Here is a 25,558-nt window from a genome sequence, read left to right as displayed (position 1 = left end):
ACATAGCGTTGTCTATAACTTCTCGTCCAAGCGAGAGTTAAATGTGACTAGGACTGTTAATTCACATTGAGCCCACGTTCAAATTATCACCTTAATGAACGGAAGAAATTTACATCTACAAAAAATGTATTTGGTTTGCGTAAGGAACTCTGCGGCAAATCTGTCTATTTTTCATACAGACACTATTTATATATATATATTTATGTCTTTTATTTATTTATTTATTTATTTATTTATAAGTAACAATTCAAATTGTATAAAAAGTGAAAGTCAGATTTACGATAAATTTCTAAAGCAAAACAGTTGAGGAAAACCTAACTATGCCGACACTGGTAATATTACTGACAATTCGTAAGATTGTTTACTTTCATTTAGTGGAACAAATGTAGAAAAAAAAGCAAAAACAATAATATGTATCACAGAAAAATTCAAATGATTCAAACAGCAGGAAGTTCGAGAAATTGAACAAAGAGGAATCGGAAATTATAATGTTTGCACAACACCTCACCAGTACTACGGAATAATACAAAACTATTTATAGAAATAATAGTACACAATTAAGGCATCAACTTAACAAACAGTTCTTTAGGCCTATTCTGACATCAACAAATTACAAAAAGCAAGTCTTGTGTTAATTAATGAAAATAAATCAAATATATACATTGTACCAGGGGGAAATAGAGGTCCCAATGGAAATTAAGGGTTGAACTAGAAATAAGGGTTCCACTGGAAATAAACGTCCTGTCGGTATTAACAACAGGGACGTCATGTCGGTATCAACAACAGAGACGTCCTGTCGGTATCAACAACAGAGACGTCCTGTCGGTATCAACAACATAAACGTCATGTCGGTATCAACAACAGAGACGTCCTGTCGGTATTAACAACAGAGACGTCATGTCGGTATCAACAACATAAACGTCCTGTCGGTATCAACAACAGAAACGTCATGTCGGTATTAACAACAGAGACGTCCTGTCGGTATTAACAACAGGGACGTCCTGTCGGTATCAACAACAGAGACGTCCTGTCGGTATCAACAATATAGACGTCCTGTCGGTATCAACAACAGAGACGTCATGTCGGTATCAACAACAGAGACGTCCTGTCGGTATTAACAACAGGGACGTCCTGTCGGAATCAACAACAGAGACGTCATGTCGGTATCAACAACAGAGACGTCCTGTCGGTATCAACAACAGAGACATCATGTCGGTATTGATAACAGGGACGTCCTGTCGGTATCAACAACAGAGACATCATGTCGGTATCAACAACAGAGACGTCCTGTCGGTATCAACAACAGAGACGTCATATCGGTATCAACAACAGAGACGTCCTGTCAGTATCAACAACAGAGACGTCATGTCGGTATCAACAACAGTGACGTCCTGTCGGTATCAACAACAGAGACGTCATGTCGGTATCAACAACAGAGACGTCCTGTCGGTATCAACAACAGAGACGTCATGTCGGTATCAACAACAGTGACGTCATGTCGGTATTAACAACAGAAACGTCCTGTCGGTATCAACAACAGAGACGTCCTGTCGGTATTAACAACAGACGTCATGTCGGTATCAACAACAGAGACGTCCTGTCAGTATCAACAACAGTGACGTCCTGTCAGTATCAACAACAGAGACGTCCTGTCGGTTTTAACAACAGGGACGTCGTGTCGGTATCAACAACAGAGACGTCATGTCACTATCAACAACAGAGACGTCCTGTCAGTATCAACAACAGAGACGTCATGTCGGCATCAACAACAGAGACGTCCTGTCGGTATCAACAAAATAAACGTCCTGTCAGTATCAACAACAGAGACGTCCTGTCAGTATTAACAACAGAGACGTCATGTCAGTATCAACAACAGAGACGTCATGTCGGTATCAACAATAGGGACGTCCTATCGGTATCAACAACAGTGACGTCCTGTCAGTATCAACAACAGAGACGTCCTGTCAGTATTAACAACAGAGACGTCATGTCGGTATCAACAACAGAGACGTCATGTCGGTATCAACAACAGAGACGTCATGTCGGTATCAACAACAGAGACGTCCTGTCGGTATCAACAACAGAGACGTCATGTCGGTATCAACAACAGTGACGTCATGTCGGTATTAACAACAGAAACGTCATGTCGGTATCAACAACAGGGACGTCCTGTCGGTATTAACAACAGAGACGTCATGTCGGTATCAACAACAGAGACGTCCTGTCAGTATCAACAACAGAAACGTCCTGTCGGTATCAACAACAGGGACGACGTGTCGGTATCAACAACAGAGACGTCCTGTCGGTATTAACAACAGAGACGTCATATCGGTATCAACAACAGGGACGTCATGTCGGTATCAACAACAGAGACGTCCTGTCGGTATCAACAACAGGGACGTCATGTCGGTATCAACAACAGAGACGTCCTGTCGGTATCAACAACAGGGACGTCCTGTCGGTATTAACAACAGAGACGTCATGTCGGTATCAACAACAGGGACGTCCTGTCGGTATCAACAACAGTGACGTCCTGTCAGTATCAACAACATGGACGTCCTGTCAGTATTAACAACAGAGACGTCCTGTCAGTATCAACAACAGAGACGTCATGTCGGTATCAACAACAGGGACGTCATGTCGGTATTAACAACAGAGACGTCCTGTCAGTATCAACAACAGAGACGTCATGTCGGTATCAACAACAGGGACGTCCTGTCAGTATCAACAACATGGACGTCCTGTCAGTATCAACAATAGGGACGTCCTGTCAGTATCAACAACAGAGACGTCATGTCGGTATTAACAACAGAGACGTCCTGTCGGTATCAACAACAGAGACGTCATGTCAGTATCAACAACAGAGACGTCCTGTCAGTATCAACAACAGAGACGTCATGTCGGTATCAACAACAGAGACGTCATGTCGGTATCAACAACAGAGACGTCCTGTCGGTATCAACAACAGAGACGTCATGTCGGTATTAACAACAGAGACGTCATGTCGGTATCAACAACAGAGACGTCATGTCAGTATCAACAACAGAGACGTCATGTCGGTATCAACAACAGAGACGTCCTGTCGGTATCAACAACAGAGACGTCATGTCGGTATCAACAACAGAGACGTCCTGTCGGTATTAACAACAGAGACGTCATATCGGTATCAACAACAGGGACGTCATGTCGGTATCAACAACAGAGACGTCCTGTCGGTATCAACAACAGGGACGTCATGTCGGTATCAACAACAGAGACGTCCTGTCGGTATCAACAACAGGGACGTCCTGTCGGTATTAACAACAGAGACGTCATGTCGGTATCAACAACAGGGACGTCATGTCAGTATCAACAACAGTGACGTCCTGTCAGTATCAACAACATGGACGTCCTGTCAGTATTAACAACAGAGACGTCCTGTCAGTATCAACAACAGAGACCTCATGTCGGTATCAACAACAGGGACGTCATGTCGGTATTAACAACAGAGACGTCCTGTCAGTATCAACAACAGAGACGTCATGTCGGTATCAACAACAGGGACGTCCTGTCAGTATCAACAACATGGACGTCCTGTCAGTATCAACAATAGGGACGTCCTGTCAGTATCAACAACAGAGACGTCATGTCGGTATTAACAACATAGACGTCCTGTCGGTATCAACAACAGAGACGTCCTGTCAGTATCAACAACATAAACGTCCTGTCAGTATCAACAACAGAGACGTCATGTCACTATCAACAACAGAGACGTCATGTCGGTATTAACAACAGAGACGTCCTGTCAGTATTAACAACAGGGACGTCATGTCGGTATCAACAACAGAGACGTCATGTCGGTATCAACAACAGAGACGTCATGTCGGTATTAACAACAGAGACGTCATGTCGGTATCAACAACAGAGACGTCATGTCGGTATCAACAACAGAGACGTCCTGTCAGTATCAACAACAGACACGTCCTGTCGGTATTAACAACAGAGACGTCATGTCGGTATTGATAACAGTGACGTCATGTCGGTATCAACAACAGGGACGTCATGTCGGTATTAACAACAGAGACGTCCTGTCGGTATCAACAACAGAGACGTCCTGTCGGTATCAACAACAGGGACGTCATGTCGGTATTAACAACAGAGACGTCCTGTCGGTATCAACAACAGAGACGTCATGTCGGTATCAACAACAGAGACGTCCTCTCGGTATCAACAACAGGGACGTCATTTCAGTATTAACAACATAGACGTCCTGTCGGTATCAACAACATAGACGTCCTGTCGGTATCAACAACAGGGGCGTCCTGTCGGTATTAACAACAGGGACGTCATGTCGGTATCAACAACAGGGGCGTCCTGTCGGTATCAACAACAGAGACGTTCTGTCGGTATTAACAACAAAGACGTCCTGTCGGTATCAACAACAGAGACGTCATGTCGGTATCAACAACAGGGGCGTCCTGTCGGTATCAACAACAGGGGCGTCCTGTCGGTATTAACAGCAGGGACGTCATGTCGGTATCAACAACAGGGACGCTCTGTGGGCATTTACATGTATATAAAGGACGCCCTCTCCGCGTAAGCAACAGGGATGCCTCCTCGATATAAACAACATGTCCGCCCTCACACTTTAAACAACAGGGAAGCCTTCTCGGTATAACCAACAGGAGAGCCCTCTCAGCATAATGTACCGGTACGCCTTCACAGTATAAACAACAGGGATAATACGTAATGTGAAAATATGCATTTTATTGCACAATAAAATATTGACAACAAGCCGGTGACCCGACGACCTTTTACAGAAGTATGAATATTAATATAATGATCACAGACACAATAAAATATTGACAACAAGCCGATGACCCGACGATCTATTATACAAGTATGAATATCATTATACTGATCACAGACACAATAAATATTGTATATCAACATGTACAACAAGTCTTTCTATACTGTGAGTATCAACTGTACTCATGCTTGCATCAAATGATTCTAAACTATCCATATTTGTACAATAGCAATTCACAAACTTACTTAATGTTTCTAAACTTTGCGTAATAGCAGCCAACATCAAATGTTCCTAAACTTTGTGTAATAAAAGCTTACATCAAAATTAATGGCCTAAATGTTGCGTAATAACAGCATACATCAACTGTTTATAAACTTTGCGTAATAACAGCCTACATCAAATGTTTATAAACTTTGCGTAATAACAGCCTACATCAAATGTTTATAAACTTTGCGTAATAACAGCATACATCAAATGTTCCTAAATTTGCGTAATAGCAGCCTACATCAAATGTTTCTAAACTTGCGTAATAACAGTCTACATCAAATGTTTCTAAATTTTGAGTAATAACAGCCTACACCAAATGATTCTCAACTTATGAGCAACAACTCTACGCGAGCATTCACAAATTGTTCCCAAATCATGATAAACATCTCTACCCCAGCTTACGCAAAATGTTCCTTAACTATTAGTAACAACTCTATCCCAGCTTACACTTTAAAATCTTAGCTGTTATGCACTAGACAAGGTTTTATTAGACAACATCAACAAGAAAGTTAGGCACACCAGAACTACAAACTGTACATCATGTCTCCCTTCATTTGAAGTCATTTGTGGCAATGTCCAAAAATGACAGAGCAAAGTACACCATCATAACGATATCGTCCTGACGAGAAATTATTGGCAAACATTGCATTTACTTGACCTTTGAACCTGTAACCGTGGCCGAAAGGTAGTGCACTGCAGATCAGCTTTAGATGATGCAAGTTTTGTCTAGATAATGGCAGCGGTTTAGGAACGATGGCCAGAATAAAATGTGCACTTATTTGACTTCTGACCTTGTGGTTAGGGTCATAACTGTCAGTGGGTGGTAAATGTATATATACCCAAACTTTCTTTAAATATCTCTAATGGTTGAAATGTTATCTAGCTAACAAAAACGTATTTGTTAGATACACTTTTTTTACATTTGACCTCAAGGTCAAGGTAGTGACGATTAAAAAAACAGTGTACTGAACTTTTTCAGTGGAGGGTTTACGATTTAATTGTAATCGCCCGGATAAGAAACGACTGGAAAATAATGCCCATATTTGACCGTTTACCTCGAGGTCAAATTCACAGAGACCTCACAGCAGTGCGCTCCACATCAAATATACCGAACGTTCCGTCAAGATATTTACAACAGTTAAAAGCGTATGGCCAGCACAAGAAATGGAGAACCGAGATAACTGATCCTACGGTGCATTATCGAAAGAGTTTAACTTGATTATATATCACGTGACACCTTTGTAAGATTCTATTTATCTATTTATATTATTAATGAGAAAATGAAAAAGAAAAATGAGCAGGAACACATAGAAATAACCCCCAGGACAGCGATATGACTTGTTAAAAACCTTATTAGTATCAATAGTATTGTGAAAACGGGGAAATTGACGCGGAGTCAGTGGAAGTCACGCGGAGTCAGTGGAAGTCACGTGAAGTTATCTGAGGAGGTGACGCGAAGTCAACGGAAGGAGTGATGTGAAGTCAACGGACAAACTGATCATGACGCGGAGTCAACGGAAGAAATTATTTTTTTTCAAGTATATACAAAATATCATCATTGAGAAAAAACATAACTAGAACTTTTAACGGAAATATATTACTATAAGAAACTTAACCGAACATAGATTTGAACAATGATCCATGTAATTTTATGATTTATATCATTAATATTTTTAATATAATAGCTATCATTACCACACAATCACCATGATACTTAACAATATATTCAGACAAAATTTACACAAAAATAATCTTTATCATATGTACACATACACACACATATATATGGTATTAGAAAATAAATCTTTTGGCAACAATGATGGTAATGCACCTCGGAATTTTACTAGTAAGGGAGACAACTTTATATAGTCTCTCCCGAGACCTCATTTTTATGTGGTTGTTTAAAGACCCCTTGAAATGTCTCAGAAAAAAAATCTTGAAATTTGAGTGAATGATGCGTCAAATCCAAATTTGTATTCAGCGCGAAATATTTTTAATGGAAGGATTTTATTCCTTTACAGTACTGGTCCATCATTTATCTGCGGCATTTTTAAAAAGTAAATCCGACATGTAATAATCGAGTGCACTACAATGATATATACATTTATAAAGTAAGCTGATCATTCTCAACCTTGGTTTTACTACTTGTCATCAGTTACTGAAATGCTTTTATCTAAAACTGAAATATTTATTGAATAATATCAATAGTTTAAATGGTAATCTTCCCTGGTGTAGAAAGAGCTTTTGTCTCAGTAAAGGGACATAACTCTTTCACGCCTACTGTCCAATACAATACTTCCTTCGGAAAAGGGAACTACAGGATGAGATCTTGTCCTTCTGCAGTGAAATTTTAAAGACTTTTCTGGGATTTTTACTGTAGATTTTTGTCCAATGTCATTCTAAAATAAAATATAATGTTGGTGTCTCTTCTAAATGCATCCCAGGTTTGACAGGACTGGATCATCTGAAAGTAAAACAAAAAATAACTGAAACACAAACGCTATGAGAACACATATGGATTGCATATTTCATGGGGACCCCAGTTGATATTCACAGACTACTCCTATCTAAAACTATATGGCGAAGTCATATCAAGATCACCAAAGCAAAGTAACAACGAAAACAACGAAAACTATTCCACAATAGCTATACCTGTACATATACTAGGTTATAGGACGCTGTCAATGGACAGGAATTATATATCTAAACTATGGTGATAGAACCTTACCAGAAACAAAGAAACAAAAACAAAACAAAGAAATCGAAGTTCTCCGAAGAGTCCAGATAACCTCTCTGGATCCCGGACAGTAGGAGTCCAGATAACCTCTCTGGATCCCGGACAGTAGGAGTCCAGATAACCTCTCTGGATCCCGGACAGTAGGAGTCCAGGTTATCTCTCTTGATACAAGACAGGACACTCTACCAGAAACAAAGAAACAAAGAAATCTAAGTTCTCCCTCAGGATCCCCGACAGTAGGAGTCCAGATAACCCCTCAAGGTCCCCGACAGTAGGAGTCCAGATAACCCCTCAGGATCCCCGACAGTAGGAGTCCAGATACTCTCTCAGGATCCCCGACAGTAGGAGTCCAGATAACCTCCCAGGATCCCCGACAGTAGGAGTCGAGATAACCTCTCAGGATCCCCAACAGTAGGAGTCTAGATAACCTCTCTGGATCCCGGACAGTAGGAGTCCAGATAACCCCTCTGGATCCCCGACAGTAGGAGTCCAGATAACCCCTCTGGATCCCCGACAGTAGGAGTCCAGATAACCCCTCTGGATCCCCGACAGTAGGAGTCCAGATAACCTCTCAGGATCCCCGACAGTAGGAGTCCAGATAACCTCTCAGGATCCCCGACAGTAGGAGTCCAGATAACCTCTCAGGATCCCCGACAGTAGGAGTCCAGATAACCTCTCAGGATCCCCGACAGTAGGAGTCCAGATAACATCTCAGGATCCCCGACAGTAGGAGTCCAGATAACCCCTCAGGATCCCCGACAGTAGGAGTCCAGATAACCCCTCAAGGTCCCCGACAGTAGGAGTCCAGATAACCCCTCAAGGTCCCCGACAGTAGGAGTCCAGATAACCCCTCAAGGTCCCCGACAGTAGGAGTACAGATAACCCCTCAGGATCCCCGACAGTAGGAGTCCAGATAACCTCTCAGGATCCCCGACAGTAGGAGTCCAGATAACCCCTCAAGGTCCCCGACAGTAGGAGTCCAGATAACCCCTCAGGATCCCCGACAGTAGGAGTCCAGATAACCTCTCAGGATCCCCGACAGTAGGAGTCCAGATAACCCCTCAGGATCCCCGACAGTAGGAGTCCAGATAAACCCTCAGGATCCCCGACAGTAGGAGTCCAGATAACCCCTCATGATCCCCGACAGTAGGAGTCCAGATAACCTCTCAGGATCCCCGACAGTAGGAGTCCAGATAAACCCTCAGGATCCCCGACAGTAGGAGTCCAGATAACATCTCAGGATCCCCGACTGTAGGAGTCCAGATAACATCTCAGGATCCCCGACAGTAGGAGTCCAGATAACCCCTCATGATCCCCGACAGTAGGAGTCCAGATAACATCTCAGGATCCCCGACAGTAGGAGTCCAGATAACCCCTCATGATCCCCGACAGTAGGAGTCCAGATAACCTCTCTGGATCCCCGACAGTAGGAGTCCAGATAACCCCTCATGATCCCCGACAGTAGGAGTCCAGATAACCCCTCATGATCCCCGACAGTAGGAGTCCAGATAACATCTCAGGATCCCCGACAGTAGGAGTCCAGATAACCCCTCAGGATCCCCGACAGTAGGAGTCCAGATAACCTCTCAGGATCCCCGACAGTAGGAGTCCAGATAACCCGTCAGGATCCCCGACAGAAGGAGTCCAGATAACCCCTCATGATCCCCGACAGTAGGAGTCCAGATAACATCTCAGGATCCCCGACAGTAGGAGTCCAGATAACCCCTCAGGATCCCCGACAGTAGGAGTCCAGATAACCTCTCAGGATCCCCGACAGTAGGAGTCCAGATAACCTCTCAGGATCCCCGACAGTAGGAGTCCAGATAACCCCTCAGGATCCCCGACAGTAGGAGTCCAGATAACCTCTCAGGATCCCCGACAGTAGGAGTCCAGATAACCTATCAGGATCCCCGACAGTAGGAGTCCAGATAACCTCTCAGGATCCCCGACAGTAGGAGTCCAGATAACCCCTCATGATCCCCGACAGTAGGAGTCCAGATAACCCGTCAGGATCCCCGATAGAAGGAGTCCAGATAACCCCTCAGGATCCCCGACAGTAGGAGTCCAGATAACCCCTCATGATCCCCGACAGTAGGAGTCCAGGAAATCCCTCTAGGTCCCCGACAGTATGAGTTTGAAGATTTCATTCCTAATTGTTTATGTTTATAACAGTTACTTATTTAAACTTGATAAAAAACATAAGTTTCAATGCATTCCTTTTTCCGGCCCACTGATTATAAAACAAAAACATAACAAAAAGTCATATCCAAGCTTTACATAAATAATATATTATTGTCAAGAACTCCTGATTTGGTATTTCTGAACATTGAAATTTGCTCAACAGTTTTATGCTCTATGTATATATGTCGCTACGATACACGTGAAATAGGTAAGAACATTTACGACAGTAGTGTCACGAACACAGGGACATGTAACAAATCACAGTATACTACAGTATACTCTACAAGTCCCTCTCCCAGAAACATTGTTACGTGCCCCTGTGGCTACAGTTCGGACGTCAAACCCACTCATTCACATCTCATTAGTTATCAATATTTGCTTTTGTTCCAAACTGGACATCCAGCTACATAGTTACTGTATACTGAAACAGGAAGGTTCAGACCTGACCAGACAATCATTCGTGTACTGATTTTGTTCTATGATAAATAATTGATTTTCGTTTGAATCGAATTAAAGCATAACTACATTATGTACCTGTTACATGGTGCCCTGGAAGTCCTCGTTAGGGTTGCGGGCCGGCTGTTGTTCCATGATCTCCTCGTTCATGTTACTGATGGTGCTGCACGAGATGTTGGCGTCCCCGGTATAGTGGACGATCTCGCCGTACCCGTTAGTGGAGCGAGCTTCGTGACTGTGCCACAAACCGTACGAGAAGTAAATCGTCAAACCTGAAAGATGGTATAAAGACAAGACATGTAGCTTTCTGTGGGTCAAAGGTCAAAATACTAGCTCTACGGCGAACGCCATTGTAAAATGGTTATACTAACTGTTCAGAAACTTAGGATATCATATCTCAAAATTATTCACACATAAACACACGATATGGAGTTGAAATAATACATTTCGGTAAATATTTAGAATTTAATAAATCCAGCTTTTACTCAACTGGTAAAAACAATAAACAAGAACATTCAACACAATTAGTCATTTAATTTAGACCTCATATTCGTGATAGTACCATTATTTTTTTTTCTTTACATATTTAACATAATTCGTTTGTTTAATGTTGTTTCGTTTGTACCCATTTTATTCCCCGTTTTTGGCCTTGATAACCTGTACAGTGTTGATGAGAAGTTAAACATGTAACAGAAATAGGCCCGCAAATGATAGAATTATACCAGTGTATACTATCTCGACCTCAACTGATAAAATCCAAGATGGCTGCTTGATGGTCATCACGTGTTTTTCCGATCAGTCTATATAATTAATTAATCATGTATAATAAGGGACCGAAGGACATCCATCATGGACTTCCAATAAATAGCGATAAAAACCACAATAATAGGAGCTGATACACATTGTATCAAGATAGAATAAAACGATTCCAGCATTTCTTAGAAAAATGGCGATACAAACAAGAATTGAAATCCTAGTAGAAAGTCTGCGGTGTGTAGTTAATGGTTATTATGTAAACAATCATTGGACATGTCGATCGGTAGCCTGTTACAGTTATGAATACATTTCGACTCGTTAGTGTTTTTATTGTTAATATTTTAAGACTTTTAATGACATGCTTTCGATCTGTTGAAATAGGCAATAATAAATCTCCATTGAGGTATACGACAAGATGTATTTTACTATCACTAGGCATTTCTTTTACAACAGATTAGGCCTGTCCCTACCGTCCTAGTGTAAAAGTAAAGAGTACATGTATAAGGTCAGACAAGTGGGAATTTCCCTTTAGCCTAGTGGTAGGATGTTTGCCTTGAGAGCGAAAGGTCGCTAGTTCGAAGCCCGACACGGACATGGTATTTTTCATTACTCCTTCCTGTTACAGATGTTGTGTCGCTGACCACTCCAAGTGAAAGATATAGGACACCTAGAGGCTTCCTTGTAGAGGAATAATCTGGGTTGTGGTTCTCTTCGGGGCGAAGACTTTGTGAAGGAGGCAGAAGTGTAAACGTATAGAGTATAATGTCACCTTAGACTAGTGGGAATTTCCCTTTAGCCTAGTGGTAGGATGTTTGCCTTGAGAGCGGGTCGCTAGTTCGGTACGGGACGGGTATTATTCATTACTCCCTTCCTATCACACTAGAGATCAGAGGGACGATTTTGTCTCTCGCTGTTTCATCATCACATATTAGACATGCTCGAGTTAATATACGCGTGTACCAGCGTGTGAGACAACTCAATCATTTGAATCTGTTTACTGAAATTTGATGATATCTATTAAAGTATTGCAGCATCATACTTGATTTTAATAATTAAACAGCTTGGAATATAATCACACCTTCGTATAGTTACATGGCATTGCAGGAGTCATCTTAACTTGGATCGTCGAATATAAGCCAGTCTCGGGATTAAGCCATGGAATCATTCTCAAAAGAACAGAAACCACTATATAATGTCATTACTTTAATTTTTATGACGATCCCTGTTAGAAGCTCACATTCACAGCTCATTCCATCTTCGCTAGCCAAGGTTTCTGATTATTTTACACTTCGTGGAGTGTGACGTAATCAGAAGCCTTGGCTAGCGAAGATGAGCTCATTCCCACATCCAACAGTTTGATGGAAATGTTTGTCTATTATCAAGTAACTTACTCTTCATGTATTCATGTTAAAATAATGTGACATTGAAGTTACATATCCTGGTATATCAAAAACTTACTACGGATATTTGAATATTAAATATTAGATTATCAGGGAATGTTATGTTAGATTGGCTTTAAATCTGTTTTATGATTAGATCCCCAGATCAAACACGTGTCAAGACATAGATTTGGTTTGATTGATTTGTGATAAAAAGCTTGTAATATCCAATGTCATAATGAGGCTGCGTCCACGGACGATCAGGCAACTTTATACTGACATCGAGACTTGGGAAAACTAGACCTTACCGGCTCACTGAAATGTCCTACCCTGGATACTGTAACGTGACACCCACCCGGTCATATACTGCTGTCGATGGAATAAACCGTCCTTACCGTCACAGTGAAATGTCCTACCCTGGACACGGTGATATGACACCCCACCCGGTCATATACTGCTGTCGATGGAATAAACCGTCTTTACCGTCACAGTGAAATGTCCCACCCTGGACACGGTGATATGACACCCCACCCGGTCATATACTGCTGTCGATGGAATAAACCGTCTTTACCGTCACAGTGAAATGTCCCACCCTGGACACGGTGATATGACACCCCACCCTGTCATATACTGCTGTAGATTGGCTAAACCGTCTTTACCGTCAAACTGAAATGTCCCACCCTGGCTGCTGTAACGTGACACCCACCCGGTCACATAACGCTGTCGATGGAAATAACCCGTCATTACTGTCACATTGAAATGTACTAACCTGGACACTGAAACATGGTCACATATCACTGTAAATGGGCTTACCATTACCTACAGTAGGTTCTTTAAATCTAACAGTCTAACGTTGGTCTCGATCACAGTACAGAATTACCCGAATAATTAACCGTACTCGCTTGGGACGACGCTTCGGCAAACAGCAAGGTAATGCTTTGCATCAGGAATCGAAATTTGAAAAAGAGAGATTCCACGTGTATCAATGAATGCTACAGATGTATTTAGTCAATTTATATTCTAAAGCAGCGGAAACGAAATTTCCAATTCAGCAGGAGAGTTTCACATTGGTCTGTTACGAAAAGCAATTGACAACAGCAATTGTATTCCATATATGTATTTCAAATGAGAATTTGTTATCTCTTAAATTGTCTGATATAAAACGATTGAATGCATTTAATCGATCTTTGAAAGACATATTGCTGTTCTTCATGTATTTCTGTATAAACTGTAGCGAGTAACCGGAAACACCCACAACAATAGCCTGATTATAACCTTTAACTGATATTATTGACAAATGGAACTTCATATCAGATCCGAAATAATCAATTTATATGCTAAATTGTTCTGTGTCCAAACACAATGCCTGCCAGTATTGAAGATTCCCAAGGTAACGGATCCGATAAGTTATTATCGATTTTACCTCGAGGCTGACAATAACGCTCTCGTGAGCCCTGCATTGTCCAGTGGGGTGTATCTCTGAACGCCAACATTTTGAATTTACCTGTAGGGCAGTTTGTTTTGATAGTGATTATAGTCTTTTTCCAAAAAGGAGTCTCAATGCCAACAGGTACATGTAGATTTACCTGTAAAAGTTACCTGTTGATACTTACCTGTAGGTGAAATGAAGGGTTTTAAATTAAACATCATGTACTTATATGTGTATTTAAAAAAAAAAAAAAATCATTTCTAAAATAAAAATGCAATACCATATTATATTTGTGAACATGATTTTTATGTCAAAAATTATTATTTTAATTTATCAAAGTCTTCAATTTAAACTTTTCGTTTTTTTTCAAAAAAAATTGTATATTGAGATAAATGAAATAGTTAAATATACAGCTTTATATAGGAAAGTGTGTCCAAACAGCAACATACATATACACTCTGTACATATACATGTAGGTTGAGTGCACATTCGTTGATTTTTTTTTTATACTGGTAGATACGCCATGTGAAAGTAATTAAGTTGTAAATGAAAATCATCATGTATTGTTGGTTGTGTTAAACTTATTCAGAATTAAGAGTGACTTATATCAATCTATACTTTTACCGCCGACCATCGGTTTACAAAATAACGAAACTGCAATAGTGTTAACTTTAAAGAATTTTGGAAGATATTGATTCATACTACGATTAGGAGAAAATCACTTTTAGATAGTTAATATATCATTCATATTTGCCATTTCTTTAACGTAATGTATGTTTGTCTTGTTGTTTGCTTATGTAAAGCGTACGATTTTCAAATGAAATCCATTTCGATATTACATTAACAGTTTTTTTGGAATCTTTGAAAACAAATATTAAGAGAAGATGTTTTCCTACTTTTCAAAACGTGATTATGTATATTACTCATTACTTAAATGATTTTTTTATCTATTATTCCTGTTTTTAAACATAATGGTAGTTTGTACGATCCCCATAATTATCGACCTATTACTTTGATTAGTTGCCAGGGTGAATAGTTTATAGCTATACTAAACGAACGTTTAAATAAATATGCTGATAACGTTGAACTCATTCTCGAAAATCAGGAAGGGTTTCGAAGAATTATTTTGCGCCTTTATAGTTTTTGAAAAGGAGCTTAATAGTGTATGGCGAATTGGTCTTTTTGGAATAAACTTTTGATCAATGATTTCGATGGCAAATGTTTTCGGATGATTAAAAATTTGTAAATGGTATCAAGGCCAAAGTAAGTAAAGATGGTGTATTCTCAACTGTATTTTTCAGTTCTTCTGGGGTCCGACAAGGCGATAATCTACCTCCGTTTTTATTTTCACTTTTTCTTAACGATTAAGAAGATTTTTATTAAGTTCGAGATTATAAAGGTTTGTTTTATATAAGTGAAAAATTGGAACATGAATTAGATATATGTATATTGAAATTGTATGTAATGCTGTACGAGGATGACACTATATTACTATCAAAAACTGCGGATGATTTTCGTAAGCAGCTAAATACATTTATGAAATATTCCAACCTTTGGCATCAAAAAGTAAATACCAGCAAAACTAAAATAATGATGTTTGGAAGGAAAAGAATTCCTGATGATTTGAATTTTACATACGGTGAAAATAATCTTAAAGAAATAACCACATTTTTTTAATCGTGCTTATTGTATTTTGAATGAAATTTACAGATTTTTGTCACTAGAATCTGAAAAAGCTTATCCAAAATCTAATTGGCTAGAGTTTGTAAAACAGAAATATTTTGAACTTGGATTGGGTTTTTCATGTATATGGATGAGACTTCAGTTTATTAATCCCTTGATCAAACAGCGTTTAGAGGATCAAGCTAAGCAACCTATATTTAACTCTTTGAATATGTCTAGTAAATGTGATCTGTATAAGTATAAATTCAGACAAAAGCGGGAAAAAAACTTATGTTATTACATGGTACATATATTTGTTGCTATTTGTTGAATGCGGGCATGTACAAAAAGCTGGGGAAAAATATAATTATGATATATGCCTAGTGAAACACAGGTAAATCTCAGGTGACTGTACAGGTTAAAAAGGACATCTTATATGAAACAGTATATAATGGCATCCCCATTGTTTCCTGAAACAACACCTATCTATTGTTCAAAAAAATGTTGGCGTTCAGAGAACACCCCGTCCAGTGGTATCTCCGCCAATCAATTAGTCCCAATTACACTCCTAGGAACCTGGTACAGAGCCCAGGTCTACAGTAATTACAATATCAGTATTTGTCCTCCTGGTGTTAACTTTCAGACAGTCAGTACGATGCTAAGTCGCAAGTACATACATTTAACGTGGTAAAGAAGTATGTTACAGTGGTGAACCATTTCGTCATATGTTACTGTTACACTGATTGTTGTCAAATGTCTAACCTAGGTGACTAAATGGTTCACCACTATGACATACCTCTAGCCGAGTCAGTAACTAGATGGTTCACCAATGTGACATACCTATTCAGTAACAAGTGACTAGATGGTTCACCACTGACATACCTCTAGTCGAGTCAGTAACCAGTAACTAGATGGTTCACCACTGTGACATACCTCTAGGCGAGTCAGTAACAAGTGACTAGATGGTTCACCACTGTGACATACCTCTAGGCGAGTCAGTAACTAGATAGTTTACCACTATGACATACCTCTAGGCGAGTCAGTAACTAGTAACTAGATGGTTCAACACTGTGACATACCTCTAGGCGAGTGAGTAACTAGTTGGTTCACCACTGTGACATACAAAATGTACATCTAGGCGAGTCAGTAACTAGTAACTAGATGGTTCAACACTGTGACATACCTCTAGGCGAGTGAGTAACTAGATGGTTCACCACTGTGACATACCTCTAGGCGAGTCAGTAACTAGATTGTTCACCACTGTGACATACCTCTAGGCGAGTCAGTAACTAGTAACTAGATGGTTCAACACTGTGACATACCTCTAGGCGAGTCGGTAACTAGATGGTTCACCACTGTGACATACCTCTAGGCGAGTCAGTAACTAGTAACTAGATGGTTCACCACTGTGACATACCTCTAGCTTAGTCAGTAACTAGTGACACCAACATAACGGGATATACCAGTAAACGCCTATCAACTTGAGGAGTGGTACTTACCCACGGCCATCCAGATACCGAGACGGATCCAAGTGAGATGGTTCAGGTTCAACATCAAAGCTATGTTACAGAACATACTCAGTATAGGGATCAATGGCACGAACGGGATCTACAATGGAACAAAGTGTATAGGAAATAGCGATACACAAACGGGATCTACAACGGAACAAAGTGTATAGGAAATAGCGATACACAAACGGGATATACAATGGAACCAAGTGTATAGGAAATAGCGATACACATTCAGGATCTACAACGAACAAAGTGTATAGGAAATAGCGATACACAAACGAGATCTACAACGGAACAAAGTGTATAGGAAATAGCGTTACACAAACGAGATCTACAACGGAATAAAGTGTATAGGAAATAGCGATACACAAACGGGATATATAATGGAACAACGTGTATAGAAAATAGCGATACACTGCCGAACAACAACGAAACAAAGTGTATAGGAAATAGCGATACACAAACCAGATCTACAACGGAACAAAGTGTATAGGAAATAGCGATACACTGCCGGAGCGATTTTGAAGGAGATAGCAATAAACATATGAATCTACAACAGAAAAAAGTGCTAACGAATATTAAGAAAAGCACGAACGGGATCTGAAAACAACATACATGTGGAATAGGGAGTTAATTTGGGGTTAAGACGGTGAAATAGGAAAAAATATGTTACAGGGCATAAAGGGCAATCAGAGAGTCAAGTCGTTAGAAAATTGTAAACCCGTCGATTGTAAGATTGTGTAAAAGTATAGGCAGTCCCAGATAATTGGTACCACCTTTTTGTATGTTTCTAACATTACTATTATAAGTTTTTGACTAAAAGATTTAAGCTTTGAAAATCTCAAACATGCACTCTGATCAACGATACCGGAAGTACCTGTCGAGAGCGGAAATACGTACCGAGAACGTGGTAAAGGCGTCATTCTTCTCGTGGGCGATCATGACTAGGAAGCAGGCAATGATAGCGATACCGAACAGGATCACGAGGAAGATAGCCCACCAGGCTCCCGCCTGTATGTAACTAAAGCCAAAGATCAGGGTGGCACAGAAACAAACGATGAATACAAGAATTAAGAAGGTAGCCAGCAGAGAGGCGTTTCCGGGCTGGAAGGACCGTAGCAGTGGTATGGATTTTAACTTTTCTTTCAGACGTCCAAAATCGTCATGGCTCTTTGATTTCTTGATAATCGAACTTTCTTCGGTTTCCATTTCCGATACTTGCCTCACTTCCTCGGCCTCAACTTCCGGTTTAAGTTTAAACTGACACTTGTCAACCGGTAGATATCTAAGAATAATGACAGAGGCTCCAACTATGGTGTAAGGCCATCAGAGTGCCAATTGACATAAACTCAACGAGAGTTTCTATCTCAAACAGCAACGCCATCAACGCCGACACCATCCCGAATGTAAAAATTCCCCAGATAGGGGTCTGTGTTCTTGGATAAATGTAGGCAAATATGCTAAAAAGGAGTCCGTCAGATGACATCGCGTAAATTGTACGTGGTAAAGAAAACGCCGAACCAAGAAGTGACGTTGTGATTCCAAACAGAGTTCCTATAGCGACGATATATTTGGCCCATTCGGCACTTCTAATAGCAAACGCCTTCGGGAATGCTGCAGTCGGGTCAACATCATAGTATGGAATCATCAGGGTCAACGCCGCCGTTACCATGATGTACAAAAACGTGACAATTCCTAGTGACGTCACAGTTGAGATCGGAATAGAACGTTCGGGAGTCTTAGCCTCTTCCCCTGCTGTGGCTATTCCTTCGAATCCTATGTAAGCGAAAAAGCAGGTAGCTGCACCAGAAAGACAACCACTGAATCCATTCGGGAAAAATCCACCTCTTTTAGTGTTTTCCCAGTTATGAATATCGGCAAAATAAAACCCGACACAGATAAGAAACACCAGTACTGTCATATTAAGCACGGTAAATACATTATTGAAGTTCATCGTAAATTTAGCTCCTGTTCCAACAACGATGAAGACCACAATAGTCACAGAAAACGCGACGAAGTCCGGATACTCCGAAAGCCATTCACTTCCCTTACTTAATGAACCGATGTTTGTAAGAGTGCTGTTCCGAATTGCACCGTTGAAAATAGAGTCCAGGGCGCCACTGAACGCTCGCGCGACTGCCGAGGCGCCTAAGAGATGTTCCAGGACTATGTTCCATCCAATGATAAAACCCCACAGCTCCCCTAGTGTCACATAGGTATAGGAGTAGGCGGAACCTGCCTTCGGAACTCTGGCTCCAAATTCAGCATAACAGAGTGCTGACAAAATGGCTGCGAATCCGGCAAACAGAAAGGACAGGACAGCGGATGGTCCGGCGAGATCCTTAATAACAGTGCCAGATAATACGTATATCCCGGCCCCGATCATGTGACCTATCCCCAGAAGGGTAATATCGAAGGTGTTGAGGCATCGCTTAAGGGGCGTGTCATGGAAGTCGTCAGTCACTGTCTTCTTCCGGTTGATGGCAAGCCATAACGAGGTCATCCCCTCGCGCACTCGCTCCCTCATCGTGCCGTCTGTAATATAAAAAGTGGAGGATAATGTACGTTCATATTTACAAAACTTAAGTATTTGTTGTGATAGATCACGTTGGTTGCATGGTGAGAGTCGTCGTTGACTCGGAGGACGCTTACTCTGTCGGAACACCTGGTCATATTCACCTTGTATATTTTGAATAATACGAATATGTATATATATCTTTGAGTTAGAATTATGGATTCATTTTAATGTCAGTATTATCTGTAGGCATGGGCTCGAATCTAGCACACTTTGGTCAGTAGTATAGATCTGTAATGGAACGTAAGCACGTCGATATGTTATTACGGGCATAAAGCGTAGCTTAAAATTAATCATTAATATGATGATAAGACATGTTGTTGAAATATTTGCACTCTCCAACCTTCCTCTTTCATTCTAATACTTTACCCAAAAGAGTAGACATATTTAGCATGTACCTGTGTTTTATCGTAATACCTGTGACTTGAAATATACAAACCAATCATACACGATCTGTTTAAAATACTGATCCTGTAAAATGCTCAATCTACTTCCATAAGTAAACCACAAAATTTAACCCCGAAGAAAAAAGTTGTGCGAAGTTAGTTAACACCCACAATTTGATTGTGCCAGAAACATTCGACTTACGACATGTAACACTCACAATTTGATTGTGCCAGAAACATTCGACTTACGACATGTAACACTCACAATTTGATTGTGCCAGAAGCATTCGACGTACGATATGTAACACTCACAATTTGATTGTGCCAGAAACATTCGACGTACGACATGTAACACCCACAATTTGATTGTGTCAGAAACATTCGACATACGACATGTAACACTCACAATTTGATTGTGTCAGTAACATTCGACGTACGACATGTAACACTCACAATTTGATTGTGTCAGAAACATTCGACATACGACATGTAACACCCACAATTTGATTGTGCCAGAAACATTCGACTTACGATATGTAACACTCACAATTTGATTGTGCCAGAAGCATTCGACGTACGACATGTAACACTCACAATTTGATTGTGCCAGAAACATTCGACTTACGACATGTAACACTCACAATTTGATTGTGCCAGAAACATTCGACATACGATATGTACATGTAACACTCACAATTTAATTGTGTCAGTAACATTCGACATACGATATGTAACACTCGCAATTTGACTGTAACAGTAACATTCGACATACGATATGTACATGTAACACTCGCAATTTGATTGTGTTAGTAACATTCGACGTACGATATGTACATGTAACACTCACAATTTAATTGTGTTAGTAACATTCGACATACGATATGTAACACTCACAATTTGATTTTGTCAGAAACATTCGACATACGACATGTAACACTCACAATTTGAACGTCGAGCTGGCTCCACATTCAAATTCTGAATGTTAAATGTTGAACCAACTTCACACAACTGTCGGAACACATACATTATACGTTACAGAATTAGACGTTTCTTTTACCGTGTACATTACGTCAGTGTTAATGGATAAGAAGGTATCCACCGTGTTACAGTGGTCCCACAGTCATCAGATACGTTTATTGTCGTGTGTTCATCATCCCGGACGACACAGGGAAACTGATGTAACATGTGCATTTCTGTGTTATATGGATAATCTAACTTACAATGTGACATTACTCGGTCCATTTAGTCCTCAGTGTACCGTGAACGTCACTGAATATCGTCATGCATATACAAGTTTACAATACACACGCTCTTAAATAAGAAAGAGCATTTGTATTGTCCACGGTCCAATGGTTTCTTGTCCTGGATAAATGCATCATTGGTTTCAAAAATGGGAGCAGGTTATTAGATGAATATGATTTAATATATTGTTACGATTTGTTACATCCAGTGATTTTTTAGTATGTGCCGCGAATCAACCCTTAACAGCGCACTGTCTGACCTGCGGAAAAGTAATTTCGAATGTTTCCCGATATTTCAGGAAGCCTGCCAAACACTTCGCGATACAGATACAAAAATGTACATCCATATAGACCGTATGTCCCGTTACAGTGTTGATCTGTTAGGATAGAAACGGATCAATCGGTACATATCTGTTGTACTCTGAAGGATGTGGTGAGATCATTTGAATCATGCACGGCAGCAGGGGAAACTGACAAATTCAATTAAAAGTAGGTAACTTGATATTTGGTGTTTTAACTGTTCTACAATTACACCAGTCTTATATATATTAGTTGTAGTATAGATTACAGGTATATACAAATGGATCTTACAATAGCAGCAAAATAGAAATTAATTTTCAAATGATTCCCTGTATCAAATATGTCTATATCATCTGAAGAAACGGGTTATAAAAAAAGGTTTGCTGTTCGTCGAATCCCTTTGTTTCAGGGAAACATTTCAACAGAAATATTAACCAACGTTAATACAATGCCTGTCAACGTTTTGTCCACGTTTAAGGGACCGACGTTTCTACAACGTCAGGTGGAAATCCAACGATGAACCAACCTAGAGCCATGTTCTAGACTGACGTTCTCTCTACCTAGAAGTATACGCAAGGCTGACGTTCCCTCAACCTAGAGGCATGCACTAGGCCGACGTTCCCTCAACCTAGAGGCATGCACTATGCCGACGTTCCCTCAACCTAGAGGCATGCACTAGACCGACGTTCTCTCTACCTAGAGGCATGCACTAGGCCGACGTTCTCTCTACCTAGAGGCATGCACTAGGCCGACGTTCCCTCAACCTAGAGGCATGCACTAGGCCGACGTTCCCTCAACCTAGAGGCATGCACTAGGCCGACGTTCCCTCAGCCTAGAGGCATGCACTAGGCCGACGTTCTCTCTACCTAGAGGCATGCACTAGGCCGACGTTCCCTCAACCTAGAGGCATGCACTAGGCCGACGTTCCCTCAACCTAGAGGCATGCACTAGGCCGACGTTCCCTCATCCTAGAGGCGTGCACTAGGCCGACGTTCCCTCATCCTAGAGGCATGCACTAGGCCGACGTTCTCACTATCTAGAGGCATGCACTAGGCCGACGTTCTCACTATCTAGAGGCATGCACTAGGCCGACGTTCCCTCATCCTAGAGGCATGCACTAGGCCGACGTTCTCACTATCTAGAGGCATGCACATGGCCGACGTTCTCTCTACCTAGAAGCATATGCAAGGCCGACGTTCTCTCTACTTAGAGGCATGCACTAGGCCCACTTTCCCTCAACCTAGATGCATGCACTAGGCCGACGTTCTCTCTACCTAGAGGCATTCACTAGGCCGACGTTCCCTCAACCTGGAGGCATACGCTAAGCCGACGTTCTTTCAACTTAGAGGCATGCACTAGGCCGACGTTCTCTCAACCTAGAGGAATGCGCTAGGCCGACGTTCTCTCAACCTAGAGGAATGCGCTAGGCCGACATTCCCTCAACCTAGAGGAATGCGCTAGGCCGGCGTTTTTTCAACCTAGAGGAATGCGCTAGGCCGACGTATTTTCAACCTAGAGGAATGCGCTAGGCCGACGTTTTTTCAACCCAGAGGAATGCGCTAGGCCGACGTTTTTTCAACCTAGAGGCATACGCTTGGCCGACGTTCTTTCAACCTAGAGGAATGCGCTAGGCCGACGTATTTTCAACCTAGAGGAATGCGCTAGGCCGACGTATTTTCAACCTAGAGGAATGCGCTAGGCCGACGTATTTTCAACCTAGAGGAATGCGCTAGGCCGACGTTTTTTCAACCTAGAGGCATACGCTTGGCCGACGTTCTTTCAACCTAGAGGAATACGCTAGGCCGACGTTTTTTCAACCCAGAGGAATGCGCTAGGCCGACGTTTTTTCAACCTAGAGGCATACGCTTGGCCGACGTTCTTTCAACCTAGAGGAATGCGCTAGGCCGACGTTTTTTCAACCTAGAGGAGTGCGCTAGGCCGACGTTTTTTCAACCTAGAGGCATACGCTAGGCCGACATCCTCCCAGCGTATTACTGATAACGTGGAAATGTACTTCAATATTATCATTTTCTCTGCATTGTCACTTTATAACCTTACAGAACGAAATGAAAAGATTACAGATCATAATTATCACATAACTCCCATTTCTGTAGTGATATAAAGAGTATGTATGTGACGTCATCACTAAATGACGTCATCACTAAATGACGTCATCACTGTCTAACATCACTATATTAGTGAACTTGTTTATTCAGTGAATTAATCAAATTTATCATAACGCGAGTTGTTCAATCTATCTGCAACCCTGAGAAAATTATAGACCAATATCTATCCAAAGAAGGTTGTTTAATGCTTGACTAATTCTACCACGCACCATGACTGCTTTGAGAGAGTGGGACAAGGAATGCCACCAGTCAATGGAAAAGGCCTGTCACACTGACCATATGGCGGGTATTCCCTTTAACCTAGCACACTTCAATGATACATGGAATAGAGATCGCTTATCCTACTTTCCATGTATAGTCATTGTGAATAATTATGACCAATTATATCAGTCATTAACTAAAAATGTCATCAGTTGTATCAGTTATATATATTTCGTCATGCTTAACATACCATGCACTACGGGTTTTTTTCGCTACTTGTAAATTTCAGATTATTAACCAGTTTAAAATAAATTGCATTCAATGCTGTCGGACACGGAATCGCATCCCTTTAAAAAAAACAATCTACCATATGGTACAGGGAAACCAGAAATAATCTCTTCATTACCACGTGAAATGCATCGACAACCCTATCCTGACCAACACATCATGTATCTGTAGTTGATTATTATTATTTAATTAGTAAATTATGAGAATATCTAACGTGATTACTTCTCCTGATCAATAACTGTATTGTCACCCACACGTGTGTGGGGGAGACCGCCATTTTATACTCCCCCACCATATGTTAGTACACAAACTAGGTCGGGACTGAATCCTTCTCCACAAAACTCGTTTATATAGGCTCTCACACACTTACCCGCCATTCCGAGGAAATTTGGAGACGAAACTAATCCCTAGAATTGACTGTCAGCGATGTTTGTCAGGCAGAGAGCCATGGAGCGTGAGTCTACCTCTGTTACAGACGACGAGTTAGAATAAATTATGTGGTGTGTACGATTATTGACCGATTCCAGCTTCTCTACACGCGCTGTTTGCTCGGTCGGTTCCAACTTCCGTTCAACAAGACAAGAGTACGACATATGATTCTAATTCATTCTTGGACAGATTTAGATGACAATGGTTGATACATGTATTGTTACTGTAGCGGGGAAATCTTGATTGTTACATCTGACCTTTTAAAGAACAACCTTCACACAATTTGGGTCAGATGTTTTAAATGTGAAACAGTGAGTAATATTCTACGAGGATAAGAGTCTCCATTTCTATTATGACAGCAACCTCAATTATGGTTCCGAGGACAAATAAGTAAAGATTGTTTTCATTGTGTGTCATCATGGCTTACGTATATATAACTGGAACAAATTGGGGGGGGGGGGGGGGGGGGGGGGGGGATGAGGAGAGTCACAATGTCGATAGAACTCCTACCCAATCATCTGTACGCAGTTGTTTTACATGTTTAAATATGTTGTATGTTATGAAAACGTTTTCGTAGATTGGCAGACAATATATATATATACATAATTTCACAGAAATATATCGTACTTCCTTTGGAGAATTAACGCTGGTCCTCGATCTTTGTAATACATTAATGTTTTGCTGTAAAGTTAAAAAAAAAAAAAAAAAAAAGACGATAAGAATTAAGGTGTTTTGGATCGATACGAGCACCTCATGATTACCGACAATATGTATCTCTGGTTGATGTGAACTTATTTTATCCTTGGTTAAAAGAATGCAATGCCATCTACTATAGATAAACTCTA

At 40.8% G+C, this 25,558-nt stretch overlaps 1 protein-coding gene across 1 annotated transcript; it reads right to left on the bottom strand.

The window, feature by feature from the left end:
• Positions 1–6,583: 6,583 nt before the first annotated feature.
• Positions 6,584–24,762, bottom strand: LOC117345079 (cationic amino acid transporter 4-like). Its single transcript, XM_033908021.1, is given in 6 exon segments — positions 6,584–7,520; positions 10,509–10,702; positions 17,156–17,264; positions 18,068–18,487; positions 18,489–19,702; positions 24,655–24,762. Coding segments are annotated over 5 exon segments (1,941 nt in total). The 5' UTR covers positions 24,662–24,762; the 3' UTR covers positions 6,584–7,520; positions 10,509–10,511.
• Positions 24,763–25,558: the final 796 nt, after the last annotated feature.

Source organism: Pecten maximus, chromosome 16 (genome assembly GCF_902652985.1).
Source record: "Pecten maximus chromosome 16, xPecMax1.1, whole genome shotgun sequence".
Lineage (NCBI taxonomy): Eukaryota > Metazoa > Mollusca > Bivalvia > Pectinida > Pectinidae > Pecten > Pecten maximus.
Note: the sequence above shows the minus strand (reverse complement) of the source record. Positions and strands in the feature narration are given on the sequence as shown.